This window comes from Scomber scombrus, chromosome 3 (assembly GCF_963691925.1).
Source record: "Scomber scombrus chromosome 3, fScoSco1.1, whole genome shotgun sequence".
NCBI classification, from domain to species: domain Eukaryota; kingdom Metazoa; phylum Chordata; class Actinopteri; order Scombriformes; family Scombridae; genus Scomber; species Scomber scombrus.
This window is the reverse complement of record NC_084972.1, coordinates 16,759,526-16,773,565: the sequence shown is the minus strand read 5'-3', so window position 1 is coordinate 16,773,565 and position 14,040 is coordinate 16,759,526. Positions and strand designations below refer to the sequence as shown.

At 38.0% G+C, this 14,040-nt stretch overlaps 1 protein-coding gene across 1 annotated transcript in view; it reads left to right on the top strand.

Annotated features, from left to right (window-relative positions):
* The window catches only part of LOC134005219 (guanine nucleotide-binding protein G(i) subunit alpha-2), a 60,857-nt gene extending 51,608 nt beyond the window's left edge, over nt 1-9,249 (top strand). Inside the window, exons 4-9 of the mRNA XM_062444266.1 lie at nt 153-313; nt 5,524-5,652; nt 7,605-7,734; nt 7,924-8,077; nt 8,372-8,585; nt 8,682-9,249. Coding sequence (XP_062300250.1) covers nt 153-313; nt 5,524-5,652; nt 7,605-7,734; nt 7,924-8,077; nt 8,372-8,562 — 765 coding nt within the window. The 3' untranslated portion in view covers nt 8,563-8,585; nt 8,682-9,249. The remainder of the gene's footprint in view (nt 1-152; nt 314-5,523; nt 5,653-7,604; nt 7,735-7,923; nt 8,078-8,371; nt 8,586-8,681) is intronic.
* Nucleotides 9,250-14,040: the final 4,791 nt, after the last annotated feature.

Here is a 14,040-nt window from a genome sequence, read left to right as displayed (position 1 = left end):
ACAGGTTGATCAGTACTGGACCCAGCAAGAGACAAATGGATTGCTGACCATGTGGAAAGAAAACCTTTATCTTGATCCTGCACTCATTTTTGTTATCAGCTTTGCCTTGTAAAGAAAAATAATGTGGATTAATAAACGTTTTATCTTGTCAGGACGATGCCCGTCAACTGTTTGCCCTGTCAGCAGCAGCTGAGGAGCAGGGCATCCTGCCAGAGGACCTGTCCAACGTCATCCAACGACTGTGGGCCGATGGCGGCGTCCAGGGCTGCTTCACACGGGCCCGAGAGTACCAGCTCAATGACTCTGCAGCTTAGTGAGTGGCTTAATAACATAAGCTAAGATCAAGGTTATTTTTTGGATCATTGTGTTTCAAAATGAAATGCGACTACCAGACACACAGAAACCACAACACAAAGTTTCAATTTACAAAGACACATCATCTTTAACAGCATGTCTTTGGTGTTGCATGTGGTGCAGGGAGGAAAATATATGGTGTAATGTGTTTAGAGATGTTAACATTTTTGCTACTCAACATCTGTGGCAGCTCTGTGTGGATTGGAAATGTCACTTAAAGCCCAATACATACATAGACACTGGCATCAGTCCATCACAAACAGTAGTACGCCACAATATTATGAACAGCAGGTTTTCCTGCTTGTTACACGTCTCCCCTATTGTGGATGGAAAAAAATTCCAACCAGTGTGAGTTTAAAAACTGAATTTATTGCACTCTTACCTCAAGAGTTTTACACAAAAATCCTACAAAGCTTAAAGCTTTAGAATATGTAACAAGCAACATATGTGGGATTGTATTGATTTACCACACTATATCACGATCTGAAAAGTAACTTGCAGTAAATCTCAATCATGTATTATAGTTGTAGAGGGCCCTTGTCCCTTATCATGTATTTAGACCAGAGGTTAATCTTAATACAATATTATATAATATTCCTACAGATTGCTCCAAAATTATAAATTGCCCATGCTGCCCACATATGCAGTTTTATCAGTTACTTTAGTAGTTACTTTTTTTTCTCTATTTCTAACCCACCAACACCATGCTCTTCGCTATGCTTTAATGGGTTAAAAGTTTTTCAATGCTGTTTTTTGGTCTCTGGTTTTGTTTTTCTCATATTATATCAATATGTCATCATTCTACGTGTCATAGCAGTAGCCTTAGAGAAGGCCTCCACAGAGAGTAGCTACAGTTGTTAATAGAGAAAATATTGTTTTCTTTAACCAGCAGTTTTCACTTTTACGACCGGTCGCATCACTAATCTGTAACAACACAGCCAACCTCTCCCCAGGTCTTAATTACCTCAGTGACCCTCATCTCTGAGTGCCCCATTTTTTTGGCCACATTGTTATAATGTAGCAGTGTAATGACAGGGAGAGCATAAGGTAATTGTTAGAGGCTGCTGGTAACAGGTGAGAGGTGGTTATCACTCTGATCCTCAGGGACGCACTGCTGCTCTGAAATGGAAATCCAGAGAAAGCAGCAAGCCTAGACCTCATTGGACTCCAGCTGCCTGCAAGCTGCAGCAGGGATTACTTCACCCATTTCTGTTTAAAACTCATAAGGCCTTTGATAATACTACCTCCAGACTGACACCTCCAGAATGTGCTCCACTTTTCTTGTTTAATCCTTTGTCCCTGTTTTATTTGTTCATCTGTCTCTTGTTATATGCCAAATGTCTCTCAAAAAATTAATGTCAGTGCTGCCCAATTTTTAGCAGTCCAAACATATTCAATGCATTTTATTTAAATCTCTTTTGTAATTATACACTGCTCAAATGGTCTGTTGCACCGGCAAATACGTCGCAGTACAGAAGCTGAAGTGTTGCCACAAGTTAAATTTTTTGTCCACTTGTTGGGTAGACTTATTTTACATGCATAATACATGAATATCTATAAATAAAAATTAATGTTTTAAATTAAATAACTAATTTATACCCAAATCCTACCAAACTGGCTCCAGATCAGCACATACACACGCCAACATGCAACACACACACACACACACACACACACACACACACACACACTGACAATGGGCCGGATGCATGATTATGTTCGTATTTTCTTCTTAAATCTGTCGTACTTTTCTCGTGAGGTGGATTTTACGAGTGTGCCACGTCGGATTCACCAGGAAACAGTCGTAAATGACCTTCGTAAACATGATGAATCCCACCTGTTCTAAATGAACGCGCGTTCCCGAGAATAGTAAATTAACATGAATGACGCCCCCAAAATACCATATAAGGTCAGACGACCGGCAGGTTGTGGAGAAGCTCCATTCATGAAAATGGCACTAAAGACTAAGAATAAGAACTTTACGAGCGCTCAGACTGAGGTCCCGCTCTCAGAAATAGATCAACAGAAACACAGATTATTATGTAGTGTGTAAGTGGTGGAATTAAAGGTCCTGAGAAAGACAAAGAATGAGGAAAAATGACCCGTGCTGTGAACGCTGTCTCAGCTGTTGCGCGCAGCATCACAGAAATAAAAACAAAAATGACTGAACATGAATTATGCCAGAGGATGTCATCAGCCAGGGAGGGAACTATTACTTCGATAAGCAATATTTCAATTAAATGAATAACAGTTATTACTAAATAGTCAGTTTATATTGTGGAAAAGTAGCTGTGGACAAGTCGCTTTGTAGTTTCGGCCGCTAATATTTATATTGTACGCTTGCATTATATCATAGTTTCAATTGTCAGTTCAAATGACTGATATATCTACCTAAATTGTTAAATAGCCTACTTCTTTATACTAAATAGCCTAATTATTTTACAAACAGAGTAATGTCATCATGATTATGGATTCAGAAGTGCAATTTAATGAACGGGACATAGTATATACTTTCCCCCCCTTCTCTACATCCCCTGTAGTTCACATCCGTGAATGCGGCAAATCCTCGTAAATCACTCGTACGCATGGTTTAAGAATGAATCTGTGCGTACGAGTGGTTCTTGCATCTGGCCCAATGTGATGTAAATCTGTGCCCAGGTTGAGAACCACTGATCTATACCACCGAGCTATATTTTTTTTTATAATGTACTGTATGTAATTATACAAGGCCATTTTAGGACTCAGGTGAAAGTCCTGTTTGGGGAAAACTGCTTTTAATGCTGGCACAATAACAGTTATGGTATTGCTTTGTAGGTTTTGCAATACATTTGGTAATGATAATAATGAGGTTGGATTGGAGGCATATTTAGAGGTGTGGTTTTGGGCTGGTTTTGATTGACCATTGTGCTGGTTTTGTCACACAGACCTGGCAACCATGACCTGCAAACACTCTGCTGGTAGAGTGGACAAGGTACAATGTTGCATGGAGACTTTACAGTGATGAGAGAGTCGGTTACTGTAATAGAGGACTAAATAAGTCTGGCACCGTGGTCCATGTTTGAGTACCTGCTGAGAGCAAGAGAGAGGAAGGAGAACATAAAGAGAGATGGCACACATTAGCAGAGACCTCTCTTCTCTGACACATCGGTTTTATAGTCGTGGGGACATGTGCTGCACATTCAAAAATATTGGATCCATCTGTCATTATTTGAGCAAACAAGGCTAACCTTTTCACACGTCTGTGTTTATACAAATGAAATGGTCTCTCCTTTTCTAATTTTTTGCAATATTTGCCAGCTTTCAACAGCAGAAACCATCCTGTTTCTTTAACTAGGAAAGTTGTTTTCACCAGTGGACTGAAAAAAAATGGAATTATGCTGTGATAGGGTGGTTTTAACATAGCTTGTAAAAATCTTGAAAAGGCTATTATGTGGTCATTGATGAGTCTCTGTAATATAGCCCAACTGTTACCCATAATGACATTTGAGAATTTTCAAGTTAAAGTTTCCTTTAACTTTGTCTTTTTTAAGAATTATGACTAGGAAATATATTGGGCAATTAACAGTTGTCATTACTCTGTTGTAGACAAACTAAAATGGTGACACTGTTGCAGTATTTTTGGCATATATGTATTTTGACATATATACCAATACACCCACAATGAGCTGACATCGGCTGAAATATTGGCCTGACTTATTTATCGGTCAGGCTTTAGTATGTAGTAACTTTCCTGATTGCAGCGTAAGCCGACCAAATTCAATTAATCTTCGAGGCTTATGAACCCATTGGCCAAATTAAGCAGCATTACAGTATCTGATGTGTGGACTACAAAAGCAACCGAAAGCACTCTGTTGGGGGGGATTATCATTAAACTGTCAGACACGTGGCATGAAGTAGTGGTGCGAAGGCTTTAATATCTACACCTGGGCTGCAGCTCGTATGGGATTACATCAGCACCAACACTGTGTTATACAACAGTCTTTTTATGCAGTTGAATACTGCAGAAAAAGTGGACAGAAAATATGTTTGGCCTCTAGCCTTTTGTGTCTCCCATGGTAACGTTATACTTGTAAAAGTTGATTGTGGTCTATTTAATGCCTTTATCAGGCTTTAGGCATGCTGGCCTGAAAGGACAGATTGCTTTATTTGGCCATGTTTGCATGCATGCTTGCACGCACACACAAAAACACATTTCTGAATAGATTGAAAACAATCCAAAAATGTGGAGACAATGTTGACAAAGGAAGCAAAATCTCAGATTAAAATAAATAAAGTCCATCAAAGCTATCCATATACCTCTTGTCTGGCTAAGACAAAATTATGAGTAATTTGGCATTCATATTTACAACTTAGTTGGGGGCAGGGCCTTGGCTAAATGTCTCTGTGGGTCTTTTTTCTCTTCAGTGGTTAAATGAAGGTTATTGTCTGAAAAAAAAACTAAAAGCTCAGTGTCGTCCTGTTGCAGGGTAGAGTTGATTTATTCAGAAAATACAACTATTTTCTGCTGACTTTATGTCACAAAATGTGTTTTAGGGTAATGTTTGGCTATCATTTGTCTGATTTCCTGAAGATTTTATTCCGTTTTTTATCAATTTTAGTTGCTTTCTTATAGCTGAGGTGTGGATGCAGTATCTAATGCACATTTTTAATATCTCTGTATTCAATAGCATGATTAATTGCGTCTCAGTGAAGCTAGTGATTGAGCGTTTTACTTATCTTTTAAAGCATTCAAAATGTCAGAGGATATAAAATTTCAGAAAAATGCTTGTGTAAGTGGGACGGTTTACATTTTAACTAAGAGGAAACTGGGTGGCTGCAGATATTTCACACTCTGATGTGAACTCTTATGGAATCAGCAAAGGTAAAGAAGCAGCCTTGTTTTGTTGTGTGCCTGCACATCAGCTACTCATGTTAATGTGAACGTAAATTTGAACCCACCTGTGTTGAGACGACACTGTGCTGCCAGCGCTGTTAGAGTTCCAGCATGAGGCACTTCTGTTTTTCTCGTGTGTGTGTGTGAGGGAACAGATGAGACGTTTAACCTGAAAGAACCTCTCCTCAGGCCCACACCTTTAACATAACACCTTAAGATTCTCTCTGGCTCTGCAAGGTTAGAGAACAACCCTCTTAATTTGATCTATATTTAATCTGTTTTCTTACTCCCCTCAGCTACCTAAATGACTTGGAGAGGATAGCCAAGCCAGACTACATCCCCACACAGCAAGACGTGCTGCGAACTCGAGTCAAGACCACGGGCATTGTGGAAACACATTTCACCTTCAAAGACCTGCATTTCAAGTAAGACTCTCCTTTTTATAATTCTTAAAACTGCTGGCCATATCTTTTAACAACTGAGACTATTGTTCAGACTATCATCTAGTAGTTCAATTGATCAGAGAGGATGAGATGCCATCAGGATATGTCAGACTCAGCTCAGCAGGTGACAGCAGTTATTTGATTAGGCTTCCTAATTCTCATTCTCATTCCTGAGATTCATTAACACCACGGATGCCTGGAATATTTTGCACTCAAAGATTTACACAAAAAATTGCATCGGAGAGTAATACCAATCATTTAAAAATATTTTGATCTCCGAGGGCTACTCAAACAGCGCCGCTTTATTTGAGGATAATAACACATTAAATACGAAGTGAAAGAAATCAAAAATCATCATATCTTGTTAGAAAATGAGCTGAGAGTATTTCACTGTGTTTTGACCATAATGATTGTCTTTTGAGTATTGAACCTAAGCAACCAAGGAAAATTCATCATCATTCATCTATGAGTCATAGATTTTACGTACTAAAACTGTTTGGCAGCGCTGTATGTCGGTGTTTCCCCTTCTCGGAAAGCCAAAAGTCAAAGTTCACAGAAAGGAAAACATTTGTTTCCAGATTTGTGGCGCTGTTGTGAAATCGCTGAGTCGTTTCAGCAATTGAGCTTAGGATGTACCCCAAACACTCTCCCCACACAATCTGTTTGTTTTTTTATTTTGTTTAGTTTTTAAAGGGAACCCCATACTTACTACTACTCACACATAGTAAAAGAAGAGGGGAAATACCTTAAGTAAACTGCAAACCATAAATGTGTGTACGCCCTCACAAACAAGAATACATATGTGTGGGATTTTAAATAGCTGGATTGTTATCTGAACAGAATTTCACATATGAGTAATGGGAATTATTGGGAAAGTGATAAATGATATGTATGTGTGATTATTAAAAAACATTTTGGTCACTGTTTCATGTGTACTGGTAATGGCATGGCAATTCCTCAGATAATGAAGATTGTGGTCACCACAATCACACACACACAAACACAAACACACACCCATAACATATCTGATGGAGACATTAGTCACCACTACAGCTTTGGAAACAACAGAGAAAATTGTAAAATACCAAAGATTAAAGAATGCTTTTAGTCAGGCTTCACTTTAACTACTTACTTCATGGAGGTAGTGGAAATGTAACTGTGTGTAATATTAAGTCTCATATTTATGTCTTGATGTGTTTTATTTCTTTGTAGAAGACATAAACCAAATCCAACTGGCGTATGTTTACCTAGAGCAGTCTACTCAGTGCTGTACTGCTGTGATATATTTAGCTTATGTAAGCAGTGCTGGAGATGAGCGCACTAGTGAGCTAAACAGTCTAAAGTATGTCACTGTTCTAATGAGCTGTGCTTACTCAGCCTAAAGCTGAGTGACCGTGAGAGTCAAAGTTCTGCTGTAATGAAAAAAGTGTGTCACTCTGAGATGCTACAAACCGTTACACTTGGTGTTTTCCACGTCTACCTTTAAGCTGCCAGCTGAAAAAACGTCCTCTTAACATGAGATGGCACCTTCCAGACGAACATCCTCTCTCGTGTCTAGGTCCCCTCCACCTTCATGAATAAGTCATAGGATCTTGGTAAAAAACCTGCGACTGCCACTTTACAAACCGTCTTAAGGTTGCCTGTTACCACAGCAACTGCACTGTACGAAAATGCCAACAAATGACAAGACAATGACAAGACCAGTGCAGTGAACACCCTGGTCTGAAGAGAGGAGAGGAGAGAGAGAGAAAATGCAGAGATGTTTTCACAGGATAGAGAGAAAGAGAGAGAGAGAGCACACACATCTCCAGAGGGAGACCATGAAACTACTTCATTGTTCTGTCAGTGAAAAACTCCTGCTCTCAAGTCTATCCACTCCCTCTCTCTCTCACAAAAACAGCATGTTTACACTGTGTGTGTGTGTGTCCCTGCAGGATGTTTGATGTTGGCGGCCAGCGGTCAGAAAGGAAGAAGTGGATCCACTGTTTTGAGGGAGTCACAGCCATCATCTTCTGTGTAGCCATGAGCGCTTACGACCTGGTCCTGGCTGAGGATGAGGAGATGGTGAGTTGCCCACATGATGGCTACACTTATACTCCTTAGATTTAAAAATGATTTCAGAGTAAAGCCCATTCCCAGGATGGTTTAGATGGGGAGGGAGGTCGGGGCTTCTGTGAATTCATTTCCTTCATGTGCCCTAGTTGTGCTCTCTAATAATCCCTTTATCTCCACATTTGTGTCTGTCCCACCCAGAACCGGATGCATGAGAGTATGAAGTTGTTTGACTCCATCTGCAACAATAAGTGGTTCACAGAGACGTCCATCATCCTGTTCCTCAACAAGAAGGATCTCTTTGAGGAGAAGATCGCCCACAGCCCTCTGACCATCTGCTTCCCTGAGTACACTGGTATAGATTGATAAAAATTTCAGTTTATAGAAAAATGTTTTATTCAGATTTTATATATATATATATTTATATACACACACACACACACACACATATAGAGTGTGATACTCCCACTTGTTTCTAGTTAAGTTGTACTGCTGTGTTCCTGTGACAGAATCATAAAACAAAGCAAAATCATGCAGATAAATCAGACATCATGAAGAAAATTACACTTGTTTCAAGGAACTGCTGACATTTGATTTGGAGAAGAAACTAATGAAGCTGAGTCACTCTCAACTCTCCCTTGTTGTTCAGGCCCTAACAAGTACGAGGAGGCCCAGGCTTACATCCAGACCAAATTTGAGGACCTGAACAAGAAGAAGGACACCAAGGAAATCTACACTCACTTCACCTGCGCCACCGACACCAAGAACGTGCAGTTTGTGTTCGATGCCGTCACTGACGTCATCATCAAGAACAACCTGAAGGACTGTGGCCTCTTCTAAAATACAAGTGAGAAGGATTCAAGGTGAGAAGCATGAGTCGGATCTTTTAACAAATCACAAAATGAAGTCTGTCTTGAGATGCCTGATTTTTGTGTGTTTTGTCTTTTGTATTTTACTAGATTACTTGAACAGCTCCGATGACCGTATAGATGGGGGAATATACACACATCATGAATGACTGCACTGGCCAACCACAATTTCTGCTTTGATCTGCTTTTTATAAAGACACCTAAGAGACTGAAAACCTGACGAGCCTCGCAGAATTGCAATGATTGCTGATCCAGTTGCTCGTATTGTTAACTCTCTTTGGGCTATGACCACAAAAATCAACATTTATTATTGTATTTTTGTTTTTTCTTCTTTTTTTCAATTACTATAGGAGGCAAAGGAAAACTTTTTTATATAAATGCATTCATTTTACTTTTAGAAACTGATGTGCAAATTATGAAACTTTTAATCATATGAAGCTTATTTTTTAAGAGATGAAGCACAGGCATGGACATAAAATACAATTGATAAAGGAAAGTGCTTTTTTTTTTTTTTTTAAATAATGTTTACATAAGTTCATCATTCATAGCCAAACCGTATATTGTTCTGCATGACTCATCATGGCAAATATTAGCTCTGTAATCTGCACAAATTACCTAACATTCCTACAAAATGAAAACAAAAATATTTTAAAAGTTTTTTTTTTTAATTAAAAAAATGGCTTCACATGCAGGCAGAAATTATGGCAAAATTCTAACTGATATTTAAAGTTTGTGTGTACCTAACATTCTTTCACTTTTTTATAGTATCATTTCCATGTCTGTTGCTGTATGTTTTGTGCCTTGACTTCTGTTTACAATCAATTCCTAGATATGCTTTTCAGTACTGTTTGACCTACTGTGCGCCTATATTTTTTTCTTCCATTTTTCTGCCTAGCACCTATGAATATATAGTGATTATTAATGAGAGACGAAAATCTAATTCAGAAAAAAAAAAGTTAGTGTTTTTGGTAAATATTAAAATGCTTTAAAGTCCTATATGATTTAATTTAAATAAAAGTAGAGATCACCTGACTCTTGCACATTGTTTTTCCTCTCCATTTTGTTGTGTGTATATGTTATTGTATTGCAACACTGTTTCTACTGACTGCTTCACACACAGTTTGTCTGCTCTGGAGGATTTGATTGCAAACATAAATATACTGAAAGCACTTGAGGTTTAGAATAATCCACCAATTTTCACTGCTTTTCTTAAAATGAGTCAGTTTTACACCATTAAAGTAAGCGGGAGCAAGAGATTAATGCAATGCATCTTTTCGCCATGAAGACCAAAGTGTGTTCGGGATTATACTGGAGCAGACGAATTCAGTCAACACATCCTCAATCAGAGAGGAAGTACCTAAATGATGACATTAACTGCTGTAGTGTTACGCTGCAATAAAATAAAAAAGACTTAATATTCTTGGATGTCAATTGCTCATGCGTTAGTGACTATTTTAGTAAGTAAGCACAGTATGTTATTCTCCCTCATATTCTCCTGAGGTGACGCAACCCAATCAACACTCACAAAGTAGTGTAATTCAGGTCAAAAGGTCACATCCTCCTGACACTGCTCAGAAACTGGATTTTTCTACAGTTGTGGTATTTTGTGAGAATTTGTTAGCTATGTTTGTTATCTTGTCTGTTAGCTATTAAACACATTTCTAATGTAAAGAAATAGTTAAGAATTGTTAAAAATGCCTTATAATAATTCAGCTTCATGCTTGCGAGACACATCAGTCAACATCACCATTACGCCCACCTCAGGGACTGACTTTTAAATGAACTGATGGTGCCATCTAGTGAGCATGACAGTGCATGACATCTACAGTAAATGTCACAACATTCTAGGCAACATACAACAACTGATTCAGACTTTCTTGGTCATTTTTATTTATCTCAGTGTTGTATCCAGGTATGTTTAATACTTAATACCTATGATTACCTGTAATACATTTAAAACACTGACAAAAACATAACACTCCACACTGGAAAGAAGTAAAGACACTAACTAATTTTGCTTTTTCAAAACTGTTTATTATGCTGCTGCCATGTCTGCAGTTGTCCATCTCTAAGCTGGAGTTTGTTAAATGAAGGATTGTTGTCAATATATTTGAAGGACACAAAGCTCAGTGGTGTTAACACGCTTAGCGGTCTTGACACCTCTCCACACTAACACAAATACAGACTGAAACCATCTGAAAAGAAGACATGACAAGGAAAAGTATTACAGACCGCAATTTTCAAATGACCTGTCATTGTCATTAACTATCCATCTGAGAGCAGAAGTGGACATTAAGATTCACTCCCAAATTTAACATATTTAGAAAATATGCAAATTTCCGCATTCAGCAGAGTTATGCTTCAATCCTGCCTCAGGTCTGGAATCAGGACTGCATCAAGTAGATGAGAAGCTGTCAGTGGTGTAATCCATATCACTCAGATAAGAAGGCTAATTAATTATGCTTGTATTAACTTAATGATTGTGTCCTCATGCACCGTCCCTCCTCTACACTCAGCCTGCCAATCATCTCCAGATGCTCTGCAGAATAGTAATGATCATACTTCAATGATTAAGAAGTGAAAGAGAACTACATGGAGCTAAAACGACATGAGAGAGAAACTGACAGCATTACAGATGTACTGTAAGTAACATTCATGAATATCATGTGAAATATTACAGAAAGGGTGTCATTGAGGACTGGGTCTGAGATTAGTTTGATGTGAATAAATACTGGAGATTGAAGGTGCAGGATCAGTGTAGTGGTTTATGAGGGGCCGTACAAGCCATAATTCATTCTGGCCCTCTCACACACATACATTCTCCTTACACATACATATATTTTCACTCTCACAAACATACATTTTCCTTTTACATACATATATTACTTATAGTATGAACATGTATAAATATGAGAGTGAAAATATATGTATGTGTGAGTGAAAATATATGTATGTGCAAGGAGAATGTATGTGTGTGAGAGTGAAAATATATTTATGTGAAAGGAGAATGTATGTGTGTGAGAGTGAAAATATATGTACAGTATGTGAAAGGAGAATGTATGTGTGTGAGAGTGAAAATATATGTATGTGAAAGGAGAATGTATGTGTGTGAGAGTGAAAATATATGTATGTGAAAGGAGAATGTATGTGTGTGTGTGTGTGAGAGTGAAAATATATGTATGTGTAAGGAGAATGTATGTGTGTGAGAGTGAAAATATATGTATGTGAAAGGAGAATGTATGTGTGTGAGAGTGAAAATATATGTATGTGAAAGGAGAATGTATGTATGTGAGAGTGAAAATATATGTATGTGAAAGGAGAATGTATGTATGTGAGAGGGCCAGAATGAAATATGGCTTGTACGGCCCCTCATAGTGGTTCATTCACATCCTTATTCACATGTATGATTGTAGCACAATGCTGTTACTACGCCTATATGTACAATGAATAAGCTGACACTATAAAAGTCTATAATTACCAATTATTATCTACATAGGACCACCCTAACCCTAACCCTTATATTTGACAGGAGCTCTAAATGTCATCTTGTTAAAATGTTATGCCAATATAAATATAATACTACTATTATATGCCAATTGATACATAAAAAAGCATAATCAACACTTTGCATGTTAACTGATTTGCCCTATAAACTTAAGAAAAGATGTCAGTGACAGAGGTGTTACTACTGTGTAAAAAAATAAAATCATATGGATATTTGGGCGTGCTATTTTTGATGCTACAGTTCAATCTTACCCCCTGAAAGGTAGCAGTGATGTCAGAGCAATAACAGCTGTCTTTTAACACAAAGGTTAGGTTTATGTTTGGTTGCTCAGAAAATGTGCACATTCTCGAGGTCTATCATTGAGGATATCATCAATATCTTTTCAGCCAATTCAATATAACTTGCCAATGATATACTCCGACTGAATTCTATGAATTAGTGTGAACTGTGTTACTGATATGCACATTGTCATCAAATACAAAACCATGCATGTCTATTGCTCATTGATTTGATTTAATCCAGTTTTTCAACCCTTCTGCAGTACTTTCTCTAGGGGGCGCTGTAGTTCTACACCTGGAAGACTCCACCAGTCCCACTATGATCCTCTGACACAGAGGCTGGAACTATAACATAACAGTTTTTGTGTACCCAACAGTGAAAGAAGATTATCTTGCTGGTAAAGTGTTCAAATGGTTTCCTCCATATTCACAGGTTTGAAATATCTACTGAAGCCATAGAGCATGACTACAAAAAAACACCTGTGAAAATGAATTATTCTCCCTCAAAGCCAGACTTTTAAAAATTAGAGACTCAGTGAATGACAATGACATACACATTTAAAATGTGGTGCTTCAAAACTTATCTATAACCTATAAGAACCTATCTGGACCAGTGAGACGGAACACCGCTTATCAGGACAGTAGAGTGCAATGATGTAGAAGTGGATTTTGTACGCTCTGCCTTGGTTACCAGAGTGCTCATCCTAATGAGCATCAGCCTTGAAATATTTATAACTGTAATGCCAAGATAAAACTGATAACAGTTTATCAGTGACCTTAAGGCACATGGGTTGTATTCAAGTACCAGCTTATACAATAATTAAATCCATTAAGCAATGGGAGAAGCAGAGATGCTCAGAACAAAAGGTTAGCCTGCACTGAAAACTGACATAATCATACAGTATATCCTTTAGCAGTCCCATGTAATTACTTAATGGATAGTCAAGTGTGTATGGGCTGGTGGATTTTTTAGAAATGGAGGGCTTTAGGTGGAACCATCCTTAATGGGGTCTTTTGTATTTTTTCTAGAAACATTATGTTGGCATGAAGAATCTGCAGATAGCACTCTATCATTTTTGTTTTCATACACGCTTTATATATTGAGGCTTTGTGTAGTAAAATGCCTGCAAGTATGTGAGCATCAACAGATCAACATAATCGTATTAATGTCAAAGGTTTTATCAGCCATTTTCTTCACTTTATACACGGTTGCCCATAAAGTTGGAATAATTTTGTTGTCAGACACATTCTTCTTTTTATTTTCTATTTGTACACATCAGTAATCACCTTTGACCAGGTGCAATGAGATTGATCAATACAATTTTGAGAATATATACACTTTATCTATCAAGAATAAATCCCATTTTCACAATCATTTCATGGAAAGAGGTAAAAAATATTTTATTCCAACTTTATGGACGGCCGTGTAGAAATTATGGGGTCTGGGTCACCTTGGTTAAACAGGTTAGGGCATGCCTACCTTTATGCTAAGACATGATGTTGAGACAAATCTGTACGTAAACAGCAGCCCATCAGATCTGGATTATTCCACAACAAACAATGCATTCCTCTCAACCCATCAGGTTAGCATGAACATTTATTCACTGAATAATATGAATGGAGGGTTGAGTGCTAAACGATCGTCAAGGCTACAGGCTCAATGCCC